The 17,279-nt window shown below is 41.6% G+C and overlaps 1 protein-coding gene across 1 annotated transcript in view; it reads left to right on the top strand.

Annotated features, from left to right (window-relative positions):
* cnksr3 (cnksr family member 3) overlaps nucleotides 1-12,859 on the top strand; it is a 24,225-nt gene extending 11,366 nt beyond the window's left edge. Inside the window, exons 6-22 of the mRNA XM_081717606.1 lie at nucleotides 872-991; nucleotides 1,085-1,144; nucleotides 1,356-1,424; nucleotides 1,843-1,989; nucleotides 3,339-3,466; nucleotides 3,680-3,873; nucleotides 4,280-4,366; nucleotides 5,383-5,675; nucleotides 7,676-7,769; nucleotides 7,982-8,151; nucleotides 8,610-8,683; nucleotides 9,218-9,289; nucleotides 9,801-9,862; nucleotides 10,133-10,242; nucleotides 10,827-11,013; nucleotides 11,355-11,536; nucleotides 11,788-12,859. Of these exons, the coding sequence (XP_081573732.1) occupies nucleotides 872-991; nucleotides 1,085-1,144; nucleotides 1,356-1,424; nucleotides 1,843-1,989; nucleotides 3,339-3,466; nucleotides 3,680-3,873; nucleotides 4,280-4,366; nucleotides 5,383-5,675; nucleotides 7,676-7,769; nucleotides 7,982-8,151; nucleotides 8,610-8,683; nucleotides 9,218-9,289; nucleotides 9,801-9,862; nucleotides 10,133-10,242; nucleotides 10,827-11,013; nucleotides 11,355-11,536; nucleotides 11,788-12,018 (2,280 nt within the window). The 3' untranslated portion in view covers nucleotides 12,019-12,859. The remainder of the gene's footprint in view (nucleotides 1-871; nucleotides 992-1,084; nucleotides 1,145-1,355; nucleotides 1,425-1,842; nucleotides 1,990-3,338; nucleotides 3,467-3,679; nucleotides 3,874-4,279; nucleotides 4,367-5,382; nucleotides 5,676-7,675; nucleotides 7,770-7,981; nucleotides 8,152-8,609; nucleotides 8,684-9,217; nucleotides 9,290-9,800; nucleotides 9,863-10,132; nucleotides 10,243-10,826; nucleotides 11,014-11,354; nucleotides 11,537-11,787) is intronic.
* Nucleotides 12,860-17,279: the final 4,420 nt, after the last annotated feature.

The raw sequence follows: 17,279 nt of genomic DNA, 5'->3' as shown, positions 1-17,279 counted from the left end.
CACATTCTGCTTGTGGAGTCTATCATGTACTTGATGTACGGAAACCTCCATTCAAAGTTTAGTTTAGCAACACACCTTTCCTCTGCGGCTAACCTTCAACCCTGCGTCAGATTCCAGGGATTCCATAACCGTATGAGTTAGCAACTTGCTTTATATGTCTCATGACGACTGTGTTTAGATGATTCCAGATTCATGCTATGTCATTCAAGTGATTCCTACCTGCAGTTTTTTTAGATCAGCGCTATGACATTGTTCTGTAAAAAAAAAAAAGTGTTTCGTTCTTGATGTCAATATGGTGTATTTAAGCAATATCAAAAGTGCCGTGGTATTGAAAATTGGTACGGTCTTGTGCTGACAGATGTGCTGATTTTCAGTATAAGAGTATAATAGTGTCATTTATTAGTTATGATTTGTTTGGTTAATAATTTATTTGGCCCCACCAACACAAATAGTTCCACAACTGGACTGGGACTGGAATCTGGCCAAGTAACACATAAACATTTTCATGCACACTGGCTTTCTGCTTTCGTAGGTCTGTTGTTACTGTAGAGTGGCTACTTTGTATCATGTTCATTTTTATATGTTTCCCTTTATTGTGCAGTGAAATTGTGTGATGTACTGTATACAGTTCAAAGTCCTAGTGCTGTTATATGCTATATCAGCGTTCGTGGAATGTTTCTTGTCCAGTCAAATCACCTTGGTCTGAAGTAACTGTCATTTGGTGTTTGGTTTGACACATTCTAGGTATTAAATATCATCCTAATGTGGTCTGGAAATATGGGGAAAATTCTGAATTTGTAAGAACCTGAATTTAGATGCGTTCTAGCAGATGATGAAAATATTACAAAATTATCATTTCTGTTACCAACAGGGCCGAATTTTAACTGGAATCTGTGATGCTACCATGAGGATGACCTCTGACCCTTCGAAGAGCCGCACAGCATGTCTGGAAGAAGTCCACATCAACAACATCAACCCCGCAGAGGGCCTAGTGAGTGGTACCTTCCACAGCACATGTATTTAACCTCGTCACTGCGCATAAATGACTCAAATGATTGTTCTCATCTGTTTTTTTTTTCCATAGGGGATATATATTAAGTCCACATATGATGGGCTGCATGTTATCACTGGAACCTCAGAAAACGTAAGCAAAATTTGTTCCGTCTCAAAGCAGCTGTAAACTCAGCGAACGATCCTGCTTTCTCCATTCTGCTCTCCAACGTTAAAGGCTTCAGTCCTTTACTCTGAGTTCACCAACAAGAAAACACACTCTTACGCCAACCCCCCGTTTACTGTCAAGCCGTTGATCCTCACACGTCTACTGATGAACTCTCGCTCTCTCTGCTTGGCAACAGTCTCCAGCGGACAGGACTCAGCGAATACATGCGGGGGATGAGGTGGTGCAGGTCAACCGACAGACAGTGGTGAGTCCCAGTGGCCAGTCTTAGCCCATGATTGCCTGAAAGTGTGTAAGTATGAGAGAAGATGAGGTTATGTGCAACACGTGAGGGAGTTGTGTGGCGTTATTTAGGTGGCATAAGGGAGAGGAAACTACTGAATTTAACGTGACCTTTTTTGTATATTACAAAGAATGTCTTAAACAAAGTTTTGCTTTTAATTACTATTAACACATTATAGTTAAAGGGGTTAGGACTGAATGACTATTAGCCTACTGCACTGTAGGCTAATATCATTCTCACTCTAAGTATCTCAGTGTCAGCTAACAGTCCTGGTGACCTGATGCTATAATAGCACTGGTGTCTCAGTTCAGCCCATGTCCCAGAGGTTTGCAGTAGGTCTCTGTTTGGGGAGTCTCACAGGAGGTGTGTTGGCCTGTGGCAGGTAGGCTGGCAGCTGAAGACCCTGGTGGCCAAGCTGAGGGAGGATCCTCAGAGCGTGGTTCTGATGCTGAAGAAGAGGCCTGCAGGAACCTGCAGTTTCACCCCTGCCCCACTGAAGAACATGCGATGGAAGCCCGCTGCTGTGCAGGTACAGTCCTGAGCAGTGCAAAGGCCCTTTTTCTTATGCTAATTGAGCTTAAATGCACTTTCAAATACTTGAATAGCTGTGTGCGGAAGCTGGTGTGTAATGTGATTTATGGTATCTTGTGCTGTGACATTTTGCACCTTTTTCAGCTTCTTTGCACCATTGCATAGTTCTGGTCAGTCAAGAAAATATAAGTTGCCTGCCACCCAGACTATGTGCTAATGGGCTGCTTTATAGCGGCGCAGCACAAAGAACAATGACTCTTTAGACAAACATAATCTCATCAGTCTACTTATACCCCCCCTTCTTTCCCTCTCTCTCTCTCTCTCTCTCTCTCTCTCTCTCTCTCTCTCTCTCTCTCTCTCTCAGACACACACACACACACACACACGCACGCACACAATCACAAACACACTGACACACATGCATGCACATGCACACATCTTTCATACAAATCTGATATTGACATTACATATCTACATGTAATGCATGATGTCCAAAAAAAATGGTGGTGTGTCTAGGAGGTTCCTCTATCTTAGCAGTGTCAAAAGCTGTTTAAAACTGATTTACTATGCCTTAACTATGCTTCTGCTCCAAATGTCAGAACACCAGCTGATTTTATGAGGTGTTACCCTGAATCCTCTTTTGTTCCGGCAACTCACTGCCCACACACCTCATCATCAAAGGTTAAACTCTCAATTGTAGCTTAAGGAAACATTTAATATAAGAGTACATTGTAGGTAAATGCACATCAGTTTTCAATAATCTAGTAGCCTAAAACCAAAAGCTCCTGTATCTGTTTAACTAATCAGTACAATTCAAAAAGAAACATCCCTTATAAAGAACAATGACAGAAGAACAGAAATAAATGTTTGCATAATAACCAGAATCGAATTAGGAACAAAAAATGATGTATGCTGTACCCAGTAATTTATGCTCTGGCGTAAAATTACCAGTTTTTCCTTGCCAAAATTGCCCTTGTGTATGTACAGAAAAATATAAACAGAAGTATAAACCAGAAAATGAAACAGTTACTTACTACAGATTATCTTAATGTGGAGATTTAGATCAACATCTGTGAATGACTCTACACCATAAACACCATCTCTAAATCCCACTTTAAAAAGTTGGATATGTGCTTTGAAAACAGACCAGACTGAAGCTGGGAGTCTGGTAGTTTTAGCAGCCTGCAAATGTGCTTTCTTTAACTTTGCTATCATAGCAAATGTCAGCCTTTTTAGAAGAGTGCATCGACTGAAGGTAACTAACAGAAAAATTATGCAACTTTATGTGTGGATATTTGTCTCCGTTTAATCAGCATCCAAAGCTTGTTTTGATTCTGTTTCATTTAGAGCAGTCTTCACAGTCCTCCTGGACAGTCTTGCCAAGCCCCTGTGGAGAGCTCCTGCGTTAAGAAAGAGAAGCCAGCCATTTTGGACTTGTATATTCCCCCTCCCCCCATTATGCCATATGCTCCACGGTGAGTGGCCCCTGCTTCTAAAGTTATTTCTCCTGCGTTTCAGCAAATAGAGACTAACCTTTCTGGGAAACAGAACAGGTGTTCCCCATGTGCCTTTAACTAGAGAGTTAGTGGACGATTATATGTCGTGTAATAAAGATAATATTCACTTCTTTGGCCTTGCCATAACAATAATAATTTAATCCCTCTTTGTGTCTGTCTCCATGTCTCCAGAGATGTGAAGTCCAACACATGTACTGGTGTCAAAATGAGAAGGAAGAATTCCGAGTCACCCAACTCATCTCTGGACCGGGCAGCCAGACGACGCTCTAATCTCATAGATTATACCAGCAAGCCTAGTATCAGCATCTCCCCTCCACAGGTCCCCGTCCCGCAGGCTAGACTTCGACAGCGCACGCCCTCTAGAGGTCAGTTCTAGAACAACATCTTTAATCGTTGAACTACAACTCATCAGTTCTTAGTGGCAGTCCTGGGAATACGTACAGCATGTTTTTTGAGTTTTCTTTGTTTTAAAACACCTGACTCATTTTACCAGATTATTGTAAATGCCTTTGTAATAAAAGAGAGAGGCACAAAATTGTAAAAAGCATGGGGACATCTGTAGTGGGTAGGAACGCCTTCTCTATAACCAAGCAGCAAGCAGACGCATACATAAAACACCAGAAACGTATTTGTTCATGTTTATGCCCTACTACATTTGTGCAGACAAATGAAGCAAGATATCAACATACTTGATGATAGCATTATGAGATGGCTAAGATGTTAGAGCAGCCCAAACCCATGACTGATTATGTCCTTGTGGGTGTGCGACAGGGAGACCACGGCCCGTGTCCATGCCAGCAGAAACCTGCCTGGGCTTGTCCGAACCCCACAACCGGCCCTGGGCTCTGGGAAGGAAAGGTAGGAGCAAATCCTGCTTGTGTCTCAACCTGACCCAAAGCAAGCAGAGCTCACATGCCTAATTACTGCGACACAGCAGGCCTAACACCACTCTCATGTGCTCTGCATTCCTGCACCATGTTTATAGATCAATAATCACAGAAAGGATCAATTACACTATAAATATGCTTTTTTTTTTAATGTAATGCATTTATTAAAATGTGCTCCTGTGCTGATGTAAGAGAGAGAGGGCAAAGGTTTACATACACCCAGGCTAAAGACATTTAAACTAAAATTTTTCACAACTTAAACAATTTATTTTGTCAAGACAATCAGAGCATCTACTTTGTTTGCATAAGAGGTCACAGACGAGATCAGGCGTTGTCAGGCTGGTGTGGCCGTAAGACATAAGAGGTCATAATAAACAATTGATTAGAGGCAGACTTATTCCTCTGCATCACGTATTTACTATAATAGATTTCCAGTGTTTCAAAGGTTTACATACCAAACTGAATGCCTCATTATTCCATTTGGAAGAGTCCAGGAATTCATATAATTAGTTTTATGAGGTTCTGATTTGCTAAATGTCATTAATTAGGAGTTAATAGGCAGAATACCTCTGGCTGTTTTTAAAGGCCTTAAATAGCTGTCACACAAGGAAGATGTCCAAGAAAAAAAAAAAAAAACAGACTGAAGACTGTGGTCACCAAGACCATTCATTTGTCAGATTCAAATTTTTCTTAAATATGATTTTGAAATTAGCCTCATATGGAACTAAATTACATGCCATAATTGACTTAACTTACATAGACTAGTGTGTGTGTGTGTGTGTGTGTTCTTTAATTGTAAAGAATGTATATTATATACATTCTTTAAATTCAGATACAGTATAGTCCCAAGCCACCTAAGAAATCCAAAGCTTTTTATCTGGGTTGTAGATGCATGTGTTTGCATGTATGTAAATAAAATTACTTATGTTACTCTTTTCCTCTCCTGTTATATTGCCAGAAGGATCTAATAACATTTCTGTTTCTCAGGCCAGGACGTGTTTCACAGGTATCTGAGTAATGAGCGGATCCCCGCCATTTCTGAGGAGGCTCCGCATTTCCCTGTGCCGTATAATCGCCCCCCGGTGGGCAAGAGGCAGCTGGTCCGAGGCGTCGATCACATCCGCGGTAGCCAGTGCTTCATCAATGCCGAGTTGCACAACAGCGCCACCATCCCCTATCAGGAGACGGAGACCAAGAAGGGGCCCGCGGCACGCGGCTCCGAGCGGCCCCCTTCGCAGCCTTCGCTGCTCAGCAGTTGGCTCGCCAGACTCAAGCTATTCACACACTGATGTAGAGCCCTGCGACGTTGCTTGTGTGTGCCGCGGCTGCTGCTGTTTTCTTGTGCGTTTGGTCAAACCACCTCACTGTGTCTGCTGTCTATGCTCAGTATTATTATTCAGTCTGAGCTTTTTTAAAAGATTTGAAGTAAAATACTCCATTGAGGTGTCAGTTCTGAGGAGTGCCCTACGGTATTTCTCTGTGACACTTTTGGGGGTTTTGTGGTTTTGTTTCAGTCATCAAAAATGTTCAGTACAGACCGGTGCATTAACAATGCTGTGGACAGTTTTATTTTTTTTATTTTATTTTTTTCCAGTGAGAAAGATCATGAATCAAGCTTAAAAGCGTTCTCCTTGTCTCTGTTAATTGGTTGTTTCATTTGTTATTATTAAATTATTTAATTTGTGTTGAACGTTTACTGTGCATATTTTCTGTGTTGGTCCAGTTTTTTTGCATATTTGCTGGGATCTAGCTTACCAAAATGTATTACCTTTTATTAACTTGGATTTTATCTGCCTTATTTCTGAGGTGTTAATGGGGTCACAGGGGTTTTTTTTTAAAGATGAAAATGTGTGTACTATGTACAGAAAGGTATGTATCACAAAAGGTATGTATCACAAGAAAATAGGTGTGTGCACAGCATGAGAGAAAATGTGTATGTGAGAGTGCATTTGAGCTGTGTTTCTGTGATCTGTAAAAAACTAATTGCAGAATTCCACTTGTACATTTTTATATAACTACTGTTTTCTTAAAGTGGTTTTTTTAAAAGTTATGTGGCCCAAAGAAATAACGATATCGTGGGTTTATCACATGTAATATTAATTTTAATATCAAATATGCAATAATCTAAAGCCTTTAAGTATAAATAGAAATGAATTACTCTTAATAGGAAAACATAAATTATAACTACTTTAACAGTGGCCTTTTCTCCACACGTTTATTAATATTGAAAGCTGCAGTACTTCAGTGCAAATACATTAATACGCAGGTTTGGAACGTGCATTTGTTACCATGACCATGTAGATGTCGGAATTTAAATTAATAAATTAATTTAATTATAAAACTGGTCACGCAGAAGTTTATTTTACTAACGTGTCGACCTTTATCTTATTACGTCGTAGTTCAGCAGCGACATCGTGTGTTTACATGGTGAAGTACGTTAAACAGCCCGATGGCGTTCAATCAACTGAGTTATCGATTGAAGTGGAGTGAGGCGCCAGCACACTCCACAAACGAGATAATGATATTATGGAGAGTTGCTCAATGATCCCCAGTACGCTACATATTTACAGGCGGTAACTGATTAAATCAGTCATGCTGATTAAAATGTCATGCGCATTTTTGTTTTGACTAAAGCCGCCGCAGTAAGTCGATTTGTCTTGCCAAACTGGCGCAGAACTTCTTCTAATCCTTATAATGTCCACGAAACTATTTCTTGGAGCTATCATGTTCACAGCTCGGAAGTTGCACGTATTCCAATGTTGGTTACGGGTAAGCTTAACGTCTTGTTTGCCAACACAGCCTAAATCTCGGTTTTCTTTAGTTTTTTTTGGTTTTTCTTTTTTTATTGTAGCTAAACAACAAATGTAGTTACCTTCAAACTCTGGTAGCATTATTTATAGCTTTTCTGGCAGCCACTAATAAAAAGCTACCTAGTTTACAGTTCATCAGTGACATCCTTATGGAGACATGAAAGACTCTTTGCTCTGAACTCCAGTAGTTCCCCTGTCACTAAGAATGTTCATGTCTCCTTTGCAGAACTTACTTTCCTCTGGTCTCAGGACTGTAGTGGTGACCAGGATGGAGGATTCTGTAAGTATTCAGGCCTCCACTTAGACCTTGTTCACTTAGACCAGTGAACAAGTGTGTGTGTGTGTGTGTGTGTGTGTGTGTGTGTGTGTGTGTGTGTGTGTGCCATTTGTGGGAGGGGAAGTTTGTGTACTCTTGAGCTGTACCCTGTGTCATTGCACTTATCTGTGTGAGTTGTGTGGGCTGATGGCAGTGTTGCTCTGGGGCTTTTTTGATACAACCCAGCCCCTCTGTCTCTACTCTCCTCAAGTTGCATCTGCAAGACTTCCCCAAAGCAAGAGGTCGAGGTAAGCAATATCACAGGAGTGGTGTAGCGTTATTGACATTGTTTTAATACACTCTAAGTGTTTAACCTAAAACCCTAATCAGGCTTAATATCTTGTATTCAGCCCTGTACATAATGCTATGGCTGTATGCCCTCATTACCATCTGATCACAACATCACTGTACGATCCTCTGTGTGGTGTGTGTTTGCATTTTTCTTTTCTATGGCTGATAGGCAATGTCACAATGAGTCGGAGGAGGGTGTCTGTGAAGGAGCTGGGGAAAGTGGACTGCCAGGGCTGGCTCTACAAGAAGAAAGAGAGCAGAGCTTTCCTGGGCAACAAATGGAAAAAATACTGGTTTGTGCTAAAGGGCAGCTCACTGTACTGGTACACGAACATATCGGTGAGTCTTTCTCTCTCTTCTCCTGCCCGTGACATTGTCTCTTCCCTTGCAGTGTATTTTGTCCGGAGATGTATTTGCAGTTTATTGTAATGATGATCATTTGCAAGATTCATAGGTAAACATTACTGTTCATTGTAGAATCTTTATGGAGAGAGTGTATATAGCTTAAATTCCAGCATCATGAATCTTGGGAACAAAATGGAAAATAATTAGCACAAGAAAACAGGCTTATCATCACGGCAGGGGTCCCTTGCTCAAAAGTGATCAATCCATAGCCAAACCTGATTAGATTATAGACTGAAAAGAGCCATTTTTATTGTTCTGAGCTATTTCCAGTTCAAAAGATGAAATCTATTCAGTGTTCTGTTGGTGTAGAGCTGGCCCCAGACACTTTCAGATGTTAACTCCACAGCTACAAATTGCGGATATTTTGCGCTCACGGCTTCATTTTGCTCCAGGCAGAGAAGGCAGAGGGCTACATCATCTTGAAAGACTTCACTCTGGACCAAGCACAAGAGTGCAGGAGGAAGTAGTAAGTATTTATTTCCTATAGTTTATTATTCCATGAGTGATTTTGTACATGTGAAGATATAGGACCACCAACTAATGGTATTGTCTTCCTGTTCCTTAATTAGCACTGACCTTTCTGTAACATTGGCGATACTGAGTTATAGTGACGTGCTGCTCTTTAGCTTGTCTTATGTTGGTAAAATGTATGGGTTTATATGCAGTTAAAGTCCCTGGTCCCTCACATTAGCTCCGAATCAGTTGTATGGTGGTGTTCTCGGTATGGTATTAAGCATCTGCTGTAATAACATGCTTTCACCTCCACCCCCCTGACACAGGAAATAGCCTGGTGAAGACAGTTTTACAGCAGTCTTCTTACTTCCTTTCTAGACAGTTACCATATGCTGTTGGAATATGTATAAATCAATAGATATGCATGTATTTTCTTTTCTTTTTTTTCACATTAGATTCTCCAGCCTTCAGTAAACACATGTAACTGGTATCTTTGACCTGTGTTGTCAGATGTTAACCTTGTGAACATTTTCTCTGCCTTTTACAGTGCAATAAAGGCCAGCCACATGCAAATTGTGACACTCTTCTTTGCAGCTGAGAACAAGAGAGATATGCACAAGTGAGTGTGACATAGCAGAAAGGGGGCGAGCAGAGTGTATTTCTGTGGTCAGAGGCTGGCTGCCTATAGCGGGCTCCAAGGCATAACTAATTGAGTACTGTACTGTCGGCATCTACGGGACTGCTCCAGTTGTGTGTCTCAGCTTCACCAAATCATAGAAGTGCATGATTTATGTTGGACCAGTCTTCGTTTGGATGCGAAGGCAAACATTTCATCTAGCTTCATATATTCTCTTTGTGATGCCTGTGAATGCATATCGCCCAGCAGGCTTTGCGACCTTCCCCCAACGGGGTGGTACTTTACAGTGTATTAGTAGCAGAGCTGTATGAAAGAATGGAGAAAGTATGCAGGGAAAAACTTTGTGCTATAAAGCTAATTGTGCCTTTGAAGCTGGTAATATCAAATCAAAGAAACGAAGGGGCTAGGGGAATGAAGAGAGAAGTGAAGTGGCACTGATCTGGCTTTTGTTTTTGTTTGTTTTTATTTTTTGTTTTGCTTTTTTTGGTATCAGATGGCTGAGCAAGCTGACTGCAGCTTCTAGTCAAAAGGAACCTATAGATGCAGTCGGTGAAGGTAGCGATACCCATATTCTATACGCATTCTTGCGCACAGCACATGCATACAGTTGTAACAACATTTTTGTTGTATCTGTCCATTACATATAATCTGCCCTGTTTATATATAGCCCAAATGTGTCATTGCAGACCACCTGTTCAGTTACCACAAACCCAAAGTAGTTGCTGATCATAGCTTTCCATCACTGTGTGTGGTCGTGTTTGCGTGCGTGCATGTGTGTGCGTGCACGCATGTGTGTGTGTGTGTGTGCATATGATGCATGCATAGAGTGCTATAGTGAAGCCAGCGATGATGATGATGATGATGATGATGATGAAGATACACCAGCAGAAACAGGTGCCCAGTACTCTGGACAGCTTACTGCCGACTCCATTAATGTGAGTAGTGTGGTGTGTATGCACTCGCTCTGATGACCTGTGCATTTAGTGTCATATCAGGTTCTTTGATTCTCATATATGTTTGGTTTAACTGCTCATAAACAGAATTTTGTCTATAATTACAGCTTTTACCAACTATAGCAACCACAAAAAAAAAAAAAAAAATCTGAAAGCAAGTGTTTGACGCTTCACTTTTTGTCACACTTCACTTTGCATAGATTGCGCTCTCATGTGGTTCTTCTAGAGTAGTTTGACAAGTCTTGTGTTGTCTGGCGTCGCCAGATGAGGATGTGGTGGCCCTTCTTGATTACTTCTTGATTCTCCTGGAGGTTTCTTTCTCAAACTCTCTTTTGGGGAGATTTTCCTGCCCACTGTTGTCTTTGGTGTGCTTGCTGGAGACTTGCTGGAGACCTGGACACCTGTAAAACTGCTAAAATCTCTGTAGAAATATCGATTAATTGATATCTATGCTATTTTGAGTTAATGTGGTTTATGTTTGAGCGACGGCTGAACAGTACAGCATCACACCCTTGTCCGGATGTATATACGTGAATTGTGTTAAATTACACACGGTTTTTCTGCAGGGTTGCCTTCCTCCTCCACGGTCCTGTTCATCACCTTGTCAGGCAGTGCTCCCCCTGGCGTCTCTGGTGTGTAATGATGCAGAGGGTCCGAGTTCAGACAGCGAGTCATGGCTGGACCTCAGCTCTGACACACGCATCCCACAGGTCTCCCTCAGCAAGCACGCTAACCCAGGCCATGGTGATGACCGTGAGTGACCAATGAGGGCACTCTAATCTGCCTGAGCATCTGTCTCCTGAACAGCCCCAGCATTCTCATATCACCTTCATATTTTTCCTCTATTCAATAATGTACTTAGCTAGTCAGTTTCAAAGCCACAGCACCAAATTCTTTTTAAAATTTTACATTTATTATCCCCATGACCTTTTCTAGTCGGTGTCCAAAGTGGTCTGTTAGTGCTTGCATCCCACCTTACAAGTTGAGACTTGTTGATTTGCAAAGCACATATGTAACTCTTCAATGCTGAGATCAGATGAGCTGGATCCCCAGCATGGCTGAAAGTGGTGACCTGACTACGCTTCCTCCCGAAGGGCCTCCATCGGATGAGCTGGAGATGCTGTACCTCCATCTTAAATGTGCCAGCCTGTCGCCATGTGGAGCACCTCAGCCCTCCACCAAGCGTGACTACAGGTCCTCTTTCATCCGGCGCTGCAAGGATGAAACCATCAATGAGAAGCTGCACCTGGTTCGAACCCTCAACAGCACTTTAAAGGTAGCACTGTGGGGAAGTGTCCATCTAGGAATTTGATATGGAATAAAACTGAGACATTGTCTGAGGCAGACAGCAGATGGCAGTATTGAGATGGTTGAGACTTGTTTTTGTGTGCATTTGTGAGCTTCATATACAGGAAAGAAAAAAAGTTTTAACATAATGTATTCTCACATGTTGTTCTAGAAAGGTCCTTAGCATGTTGTGCATGCATTGTTCTGAGCGTGTGTATGTGTGTTTGTTTTGCATTTAAGGCCAAAGAGGCGGATCTGTTAGCCATAGAGCAGGCGCTGGCCAATTCAACTGTGGATGCCGGTACGTACCGGGAGTGGAGGAGAGCGAATGTAGTCCTGCTGGAGGAGATCAGTCAGAAGGCATGTGCAGCAGCAACAGCAGGGGGAAGTCAGAGACTTCAGTCCAGCCAGCCTGTGCAGGTGCAGCTGCAGAACCTCAGCCCGACGGTGTATGCAGAGACCAGCCTGTAAGCGCCCAGGGCCACCTGCTTAGAGCAGTAGCACCAATATGCTGTTTATGGATTGATAGATGATGGCTGTGGATGGATTTAATGTGTGACTCAAGTTATATTTCACCCCTGCTTACTGATTTTCATTGTTCTTTGCTGTTGTTGTTGTTGTTGTTATTAATGTTTTTTTAAAAGTTAAAGTGAACTGGATGGGATGTCATCACTGACTCTCATGAGCTGATCTGTTTCACACTATGATTGATTAAGAAATCTAGAAAGTCCTGAAACTGTCAAATCTCATAAGGGACATACAGCATTTAAAATTAAATACATGTTTTACAAAAGGATAAAACACTCCCCGACTCATGACCTCCTGTGATTCTATCACACATACACTGTGATGGATGCCTGTATTCCAAGTTCCTACTACATGCTTTTTACTTTAAAAGACATCTCTTGGCCTGCCAGAATGTATTTGGTCTACAGATTCTTCAGTTTCGAATTTCATACGTGCAAAATGAATATCTGAATATCAGAATAACTCATTCAGGTCCGAAATCAGACCTGTTCAGTGGTTGTCACACAGAAAAAATATTTCTGTGTCAATTAAAAATTATTTTTCAGGACAATGGTATGAAGGTCAATAGTGCCATGAACAATCCTTGTTTAAGTGGCAGGGAATTTTTTTTTTAATTTATTATGTATGAATGTATTTACTGCTGAATATAAATATCTAATGTATATGTTGCATGACTGCTTTGGGATTTCCAATTTTGTTACAAACTTTAGTTTGTTTTTAAAAACCAGTTATACTGTAAATATAATGCTGGTAAAATTATTAAATTGCCATTACACAAAATGCACATGGAAGAAATCTTTGTCTTTCTGTACTGACTTCTAAAAAATCTTTAACCAGAAAAGTAGACACTGATTTTTTTTTTGTCAGGGCTCTACACAAAGTAGGCTGATTAGTAGGCCACGACATGCCATCTGCGAGTGTGAGCAGTGATGAATGAAGAAGCCTATGAATGAAAAACGTTCCCAAAAGGCTGATCAATAGAACATTCGAGAGCATGGCACCAATGTGCAGATTATGCTCAGCCATCTGTTGCTGCCTTTTGTGTCGCAGCGGAAAAAGCTCAGCTGCCTGCCGTTCCTCAGCGCCACTGCTGACGCTGAATGAGGACTGAAGAACGTCTGTCCACTAGGTGGCACTGTGCTATATGTGCTAAATATTGACCTGAGCGGTGCTGCTACACGAGTGATGACGAGTTCAAATCTTGGGAACCCCATCCAATACTCATTGAAATGAGCCCTGCTTTCCCTACCTCAACCCATCAAGGCCTTGACATTTAGCACAGATGTTGAGCCGAATCAGGCGTATTAGAGCAGGGAAAACAAAAACACGGGATCCATGAGGCTCCCGTGGCTGGGACTGGGAGCCACGGGACTATAATGTTTGTGCCAGTGGGGGTTTTCTGATCTAATAAACATGGTTTCCTTTCTCCCCATATAGTTCTTACCTGGAGCATAAAATCTTGTTCAATAGTTTAGCACTTCCATCATGTAGCTCCTCGCGTGGAATTGCGTCCAGGAGGAACAAAATAACTGTTTTACTGAGCTCTTCAATTTCAACTGGGTAAACTAGCTGGAGGCTGCTGTCTGACAGCATATAGATGTAAACAACAGAGTTATAGATGTAAATATAGGTGTGTGTGTGTGTGTGTGTGTGTGTGTGTGTGTGTGTGTGTGTGTGTGTGTGTGTGTGAGAGAAGAGAAAACATTCATTTCAGCATCACTGCTCCTTACCGAATCATCTGGACAAACGTCTAATCCAATTAAAGATTATTTTAGCACTGTGGCTTTTACAGCAGTGCTAAAGTGGAAATTCACATAATGTGCATGGAGACCATGCCAGAGTAGCAGAGCAGCAGTGATGTTTAGCACATGACTGCACATGAATTATGTGACATTTACATAGTAACTTTTCCATAGCATCATTGCCGATCCAAAGCAGTCTCACCCATAATGCCCATAATTTTGTCAGAGCTTTCTGCACTCCTCAGGAATGAGTAGAGAAACATAAGCTCTGCACTGAAGAGTTTATCCTTCACTGCCCCTCCCTTGTCTCACACATGCCCTTCAAGTGTACACACACAGATACCAGACAATGAATGGGCACATGAACCTTCCCATGTGTAGTTATATCATTTAGACGTTGACCTCTCTCATTATCTCAACAGTTATTTTTAAGGTTAGTGTCTTATATGCAACTTATGTTTTTAGAAAGTCATACTTGTGTGTGTGTGTGTCGGGGGGGGGGGGGGGGGGGGGTTGGATATCTGTTGTACTCCTGGCCTTTTTCATGAGCTTTACATAGACAGATGTTTTGTCTCAGACAAGTTTATATCTTAGAATGTACCCACCCTGATACAACCTTTGTGCCACAGATGGGAAAACATTCCCAGTTGAACCATTTCTGGGGTTAGTAAACCAAAACAAGCTCTTTCAACCTCCTGGACGACCTGCAGCAATGTGCCGTTGGACTTGCGCCACAGCTCGGAAGCCATGCTTTCCTCGGAGTGTCTGGATTTGAGCCTTGCTGGGATAGCCTGCAACTGAGTGAAAACAAAGGGAAGGCTCATCATTCCATTCTTCTCTCTACTTCAGAGCGAGAGCAAAGTCCAAAGACCTACTGTTGTTACTGTGGTACTTTGCTATGAAAATTTATTATCATGGGGTAACTGAATATTCCACAGTGTGCATTTGTTTAATGCTTATTGATGGACACACAAAAATAACCAAGGCCATCAGAAATTCCTGCATCTCTCCCTACATTTAAGCTTGAGATTTCTTTAATGAAAGAACCCCCAAAATATCACTATACATCCCTGAACAAAGGAAAAGCCAAGTACCCCATCCTGTATCCTTGAACTCTTCCCCATGTCCCAGTGCACAAATTCCAATCTGGCTTCATCGTCACTGTCAATATTCCTCTTTAATGGGTTTTCTCTGCCTCAGTGGACCAGCGTGAATAATAATATATAACCACTTTTGGGAGGTCCGTTATCCCCAGAGCACTTCCTCACTGCTTTCTCAAAGGATGAAATGATGATATTTTCCCCCCAGTGTGTAGCTTTTAAATCCCAGTGCCTCTCGGCTATGATTAGGTGGTGAGAGTTGTTTCTCTTGTCATTAACAAGAGGTTGTGAGACAAATGGTAATGATGAATGGAGTTAAATGTGCAGAAGAGCATGGGTAATAATAGCATTGTGTGTGTGTGTGTGTGTTTTCCTATTGTTGACAGCCTGCAGGCCCTGCAGCTAAATCTGAAACCTTCATTTTGAGACATGAGGCAGCAGTTTGTAAAGATAAGGGCCTCACAGAACCACAGGGTGCAGACTACTGCAGGATAAAAGTGATCAGTTATTAGGAACAATAGGCACATTCCCAAAGAACAGGTTAAATGATCAGGCACAAAGAAAATCAAGCCAAACATCCAGCTGGCTTACTAGCTTTAACCTTGTGTGAGATTTAAGTCAGGAGCTTCCAGCAGAAATATGCTAGTTTGTGTATTGGGATGGATCTCCCACTCTGTTCTAAAGGAAAGTGGGTCATGGTAATAGCAGTGACTTTGATTTCCCTGTGAGTACTGCCCATGTGTCCCCAGTCACCAGGCTGACTAATAGACATGACCTGCACACACACACACACACACACACACACACACACACACACACACACACACACACACACACACACACACAGACAGACAGCATGAAGCATGCATGTGTATACATACACACCATAAATAATAAAAACAACATAAACATAAAAAGGCTTTCACTCACCTTTTCATACTGCAGTGAGTCCTGCAAACACCTTGGTACTAGACATTTTTCATCAGTAGCAAACCTTTCAACATTTTAAAAAACCCTTTATTAAATTCCTTCATGTTGAATGCATGAAAGCAGGACTGGCGGAATAAGCTCCACCTGTTTGAGTTTTTATTAGAAACATTCAGTAAGTACTTTGCTGCTAAAACGTAATTTAGAGAACCAAAACATGCGGTCTTAGGGCCCATTCAGAGCAGGTTTTTGTGGTTATGGAAGGTAACTGGTTGAGCTATGCTCAAGAAGATGCATAGAATGTTCCTTTTTAAAATGCACCTGTTTTTTTTAACAAGCTGCTCTCATTCCAGTATGCTACAGGTTTTGTGCTTGTAGTATCTGAGGCATTTGGGAATATTTGAACTGCTGTCGCAAGAGATTGAATTGAACAGGCAGTGGAAGAGGAGTGGGCGGCTTGGTGGCATAGTGGCTAGCACTGTCATCCCACGGCCATAACACCACCCTCAGGCACCGCTCACCCCCAACCCCAGAGAACGCACACACCACGACACCCGGCACCCGTGAGTCTCTGTGTGTGTGTGTGTGTGTGTGTGTGTGTCTAGCGTTTCTTTTATATACCACTACGCTAACCATGCAAATGTGTAAGACGCCAAAGATCAGGTGGGCCCCTGCTGGCTATAAGAAGTTGACTGAAAAAGCAACAGCAAAACATCTAAACTCATTCTTTCTTTAATTGTTTGACACCAGAGAGATACCGTAACACGCTAGCTAGCTAAGCGGGACTTTTAGAATCAACGATGAAATGCTCGATGAAAAAATAAAGAAAATAATGGATATATATATATATATATATATATATATATATATATATATATATATATATATATATATATATAAGGATGGTCTGTAAGAAGACAGGTAAGTAAGAAGACAGGTAAAGATTCTATAGGGTGTGTAAACGTTTTTTCCATTAAAAATGTGCTTGATTAGGGTCCCCAGACATAACGTTGCTTGCTAAATCATCCCGTGTGTGTGCCAGGGGTGGCTCATATACTGCACCCTGTGCTGCCCAGATAGTCTCTGCAATTGCCAGCCCTCAAAACAATAATGACAAAAATGCGCAACCACCTTAACAAACGTAGGACATACATTGGCGATCTGGGGTTAGTTATTCTACTCTTGTCCGTTATTTCACAAATACAACGCTAACTTCACACCATATCAGCGATCAGAAAGACATTTGTCTAATCTTAGCAACCCACTTATACTAAATCACATATATTGAGGGGGAAAAACCATTGTTTTAAACCTATCATGAAACATATCACCTCTAGAAATGAACAATTTCAGATAGAGATAACGGTCGGAAATAACTTCTGTTTGGTAATATGCGCTACGAGTAGTTAAAATATGCCTTCTAAGAAACAGCTGG

Source organism: Electrophorus electricus, chromosome 7 (assembly GCF_041902795.1).
Source record: "Electrophorus electricus isolate QZ-2024a chromosome 7, ASM4190279v1, whole genome shotgun sequence".
Lineage (NCBI taxonomy): Eukaryota > Metazoa > Chordata > Actinopteri > Gymnotiformes > Gymnotidae > Electrophorus > Electrophorus electricus.
Note: the sequence above shows the minus strand (reverse complement) of the source record. Positions and strands in the feature narration are given on the sequence as shown.